General features: G+C 52.1%; 1 protein-coding gene across 1 annotated transcript; it reads right to left on the bottom strand.

Moving 5' to 3' along the window:
- Positions 1 to 2,363: 2,363 nt before the first annotated feature.
- Positions 2,364 to 3,400, bottom strand: LOC123404198 (ethylene-responsive transcription factor ERF039-like). Its single transcript, XM_045098114.1, has one exon. It carries the CDS (start codon positions 3,262 to 3,264, stop codon positions 2,608 to 2,610), a length of 657 nt encoding a protein of 218 aa, XP_044954049.1. The 5' UTR covers positions 3,265 to 3,400; the 3' UTR covers positions 2,364 to 2,607.
- Positions 3,401 to 4,255: the final 855 nt, after the last annotated feature.

Raw genomic sequence — 4,255 nt, forward strand, 5'->3', positions numbered from 1 at the left:
ACGAGCTCGCGTCGGGGCTGAGCTTTCCTTTACCCTTGCCGAAGAAGCCCATGGCTAGGGTTTCGTGGTCGTCGTCAGGGGAGCGAGCGTGGCCAGATGTGGACGGGAGGGGGAAGTGGATGAGGCCGGCCCCGACGCACGCTTTGGAATAAAAAAGATGACCCACGACCACCTTCCACCCACTGCCAGACGGGCCCCATAGGTAAGTGGTCGCATTTAATACGACTGAGCGGGCGTTGGCCGACCGACGAGTGGGGCCGAGGCGGACACGAGGGGGACGTGCGGCGCGTCCGCTCAGCGTCCACGGCGACGCAAATCCGGTCCAAATTTGGGTTTGAAATGGGTCGGCACGGACGCGAAACGGACGCGATTTGGGACTGGGTCGGCGCGTTGGGAGCCTATTTTCGTCTGCGGCGATCCAAACGGACGCGGGCGAACGAAATGGTTCGCCGCGTTGGAGTTGCTCTAATAGCCTTGTATATATGTAAAATTTATATTTTATTGTAATCTTTATACAAAAATAGGAAGTAGTAAATTACAAGGAAGTAAGAAATAACAAAGTTGTCATGCAAAACAATCGTCCTTCTGTTCTGCTGTTGTCCAGCTCTCCCAATCATCACTACTTCACCACCACTAGGAGTAAGGGTGTCGAAGTTGAAATGAGGCTCCCCTCAAAGCCCGTTATGCATCCTTGTTACCCGTACCTCTAGGAGTGGCTCTCGTGGAGTGGATCGTTTCTTCATAGATTTAAATGGTTTTAGACTTGGCCCGAGATGTTTCCTCCTAAAAAAACTATTTTTCGAGCAACCTCCCAAAATTCTCCCTCCTAGTTTCCATAGTTTACCATGGATTTAGGCTTGCTTGCTATTGCCCCCTCTCCCCTCCTTCATTATCTCCATATCTTCTCCCTTCTCCTACCTCCTCATCCTTCTTCACCCCATGGTTCTCCAACGTCGCTCCTCAAAACGCTGAAGGTTCAATGTGTGAATTTTTTGGTTTATAAAACAATTATGAGTGCATATACATTTTCAGCTTAAAATTATATCATAGACTCAAAAATTGAGACCGCATGAGGCGTTTGAAATAAATTAGTTCTCGTCGATTCGTGCTTATCGTTGCATTGTCATCCAATGGCCATGGCTTCTTCTTTTTCCTCCACTAGACTCTGTCGCCAACCGATACCGGCCTAACTGCCTGTTGTGCCACCCCACGGCCAAGTGTGATATCATGGATGCCTCGCCACCCCTCCACGTGTTCTTGATGCCCAAGTCAGCCCTCGAGACTCCGACACGATCTTCATCGTCGGTGACACACACAAGCCCCCCCCCCCCTCCCCCAATCATCACTACTATTCTGTTGTTGTCCAGCTCTCCCAATCATCACTACTTCACCACCACTAGATATGGTCATGTGGAGTAAGGGTGTCGACGTTGAAATGAGGCTCCCCTCAAAGCCCGTTATGCATCCTTGTTACCCGTACCTCTAGGAGTGGCTCTCATGGAGTGGATAGTTTCTTCATAGATTTAAATGGTTTTAGACTTGGCCTGAGATGTTTCCTTCTAAAAAAAACTATTTTTCGAGCAACCTCCCAAAATTCTCCCTCCTAGTTTCCATAGTTTACCATGGATTTAGGCTTGCTTGCTATTGCCCCCTCTCCCCTCCTTCATTATCTCCATATCTTCTCCCTTCTCCTACCTCCTCATCCTTCTTCACCCCATGGTTCTCCAACGTCGCTCCTCAAAACGCTGAAGGTTCAATGTGTGATTTTTTTGGTTTATAAAACAATTATGAGTGCATATACATTTTCCGCTTAAAATTATATCATAGACTCAAAAATTGAGACCGCATGAGGCATTTGAAATAAATTAGTTCTCGTCGATTCGTGCTTACCGTTGCATTGTCATCCAATGGCCATGGCTTCTTCTTTTTCCTCCACTAGACTCTGTCGCCAACAGATACCGGCCTAACTGCCTGTTGTGCCACTCCACGGCCAAGTGTCATGTCATGGATGCCTCGCCACCCCTCCACGTGTTCTTGATGCCCAAGTCAGCCCTCGAGACTGCAACACGATCTTCATCGTCGGTGACCTACACACAAGCCCCCCCCCCCCCCTCCCCGGCCCTCTTTGCCTTGGTGCTTCGCCCAAAAGTGACCGGCGCTAATAGGATTTTTGGACAAATGGTGAATAGCAAATGCACATAAAACTGGATGCAGTGTCACTGCAAGATCAGTTGGCCAATATTTTGGACCAGGAACGGGTTTATTCTTTGGGTAATGCGGATGGGGAAATAGACTCGACATATGTGCAAGAAACACCAGAGAAGCAAGTACTCCTATAAGAGTAGGTGGCACAAATCACGACGTGAAGTAACCGAGCTTTATTCAGTTTTAAGAAGATGTGAATCCACAAACTATCTTTAGCCTGCGATTCTATTGCAGTTGGCCTTGTTAGTAGCACGTACGCAGGAATCGATTTACCGGTGTGCTCGGTAACACGCCGCATGCATGCAGATCACCATAAACCCAACTTGGAACTGGCATGCATGCCGCGTGTTGCCGGCCCGGTCCCTTAGCTGCTGCTCACCGCCTCACACGACGGACGGATCGTTAGTGCTCCCAGAGCAGCATGGGCGCCGGCTCGAACCGGAAGTCGTCGTGCCAGGAGGACACATCATACGTCGAGGGAGGCAGCGCGAAGCCGAACTCGTGCAGGAACTCGGGCAGGTCGAAGAGCGCGAGGTCAACAATGTCGTCGTCCGGCAACGCGTGCGCCGCCGCTGCAGGTGCCGGCGCCGGCGCCGGCTCCTCCTCGACCCTGGCTTCCGTGTCCTTGACGTCGGCGTCCGCGTCCGGTGCGCGGTCCATTTGCGCGGCGAGCGCGGCCGCGGCTCGCACGTCCTCCGGCGCGGCGGTGGCGGGGCGGGGCAGCCGGTGCGCGGTCTCCGGGAAGTTGAGGTGCGCGGAGGCGCGGCCCTTGATGGCGAGCGCGGCGACGTCGTGGGCGCGCGCGGCCATCTCCGCGGTGTCGAAGGTGCCGAGCCAGATGCGGGACTTCTTCCGGGGCTCGCGTATCTCCGACACCCACTTGCCCCACGCCCGCATGCGCACGCCGCGGTACGTCGGGTGCTTCAGGTCCCGCCGCGGCCGCTTCCTGCTCGAGTCATCAGAAGACGACGTCGTGAGCGGGGAGCCGGGGCCGGAGCCGTTGCTGCTGCAGGTGGTGGAGGAACTGGACGCCGGCGACAGCGCACCCTTCTCCTCCATGGGTGGTGGTGGTTCCAACTTCCAACTCTCAGCAAAACTGGACAGGGCACGGTCGCTTGCTACGCCTTTGCAATCTCAAACAGCCAGTCAGACTGAGACTGTCTGTGTCTCTGGTGTATGCTTGTCACTCGCTACGCCCTACGGCTTAAGAGTTCAGAGCGGGCGAGATATATACTCGAAGAAAGGATGCGATGCCCAGTATTCTAGTGTCAGGTGCGCAACGGATTATTGTTAATTTAGAGCGAGGGTCAAAGTGGGGACTGGGAGTGCAACGTGTACTGTACAGTATACTCGGAGTACTTGTTTTTGCTGTCCCGAGGAGGCGAGGAAATGTGATTGTTATGCAGAATATGTTTAGTCAGTAGTTTAGTCAGTATAGTGAAAGTGCTAAATAAGCAAGATCGACAGTACATCACGCGGCTTTGTGGGACGGCCATGTGTTACTCACTGCACGCGGCTGTGAGAATCGACTCAGATACAGTAACGTGAACTCAACTGCCTTGCAGTTGCAGGATCGGTGATGAAAACACGTGCTTGTGTATGTACATGGCCTGAGATCGATTGACTAGCTTCCAAGCAACTAGTGAGTGATGAGCCTCGCCTTTCTGCAAGGGAGAGAAAGAACAACAGCACAGAACAAAACTGATTGCGGGGGCGCTCTTGGATCATATATAGCTAGCTCTCATAATCCCAGGGGCGCTGATCCCAGGGGGCGCTGCTAAAGTCTCTAAGAGCATCTCTAACAGCTGTCCAAGATAGGGCAGCAATTTTTTGATTATAGGGCAGCCAAAATCTCAGTATAGGGCAACGAAACATCTGTTGATTTACCAGCAGTCCAAGATAGGGCAGTGCGTTGCTCCAACAGCTGCCCCAAATGCATGTCCAACGCGAAATTTAAACTCATACGGCTATATTTCGACAGATAGCAGATATTGAAGAACAAGTTCGATAAACGAACAGCAGAACGGCGATAAAATTAAACCTAATTTTA

This window comes from Hordeum vulgare, chromosome 6H, assembly GCF_904849725.1.
Source record: "Hordeum vulgare subsp. vulgare chromosome 6H, MorexV3_pseudomolecules_assembly, whole genome shotgun sequence".
NCBI classification, from domain to species: Eukaryota; Viridiplantae; Streptophyta; class Magnoliopsida; order Poales; family Poaceae; genus Hordeum; species Hordeum vulgare.

Coding starts and splice junctions, on each gene's coding strand:
- LOC123404198 (XM_045098114.1), bottom strand. CDS start 3,264: ATGGAGGAGAAGGGTGCGCTGTCGCCGGCGTCCAGTTCCTCCACCACC.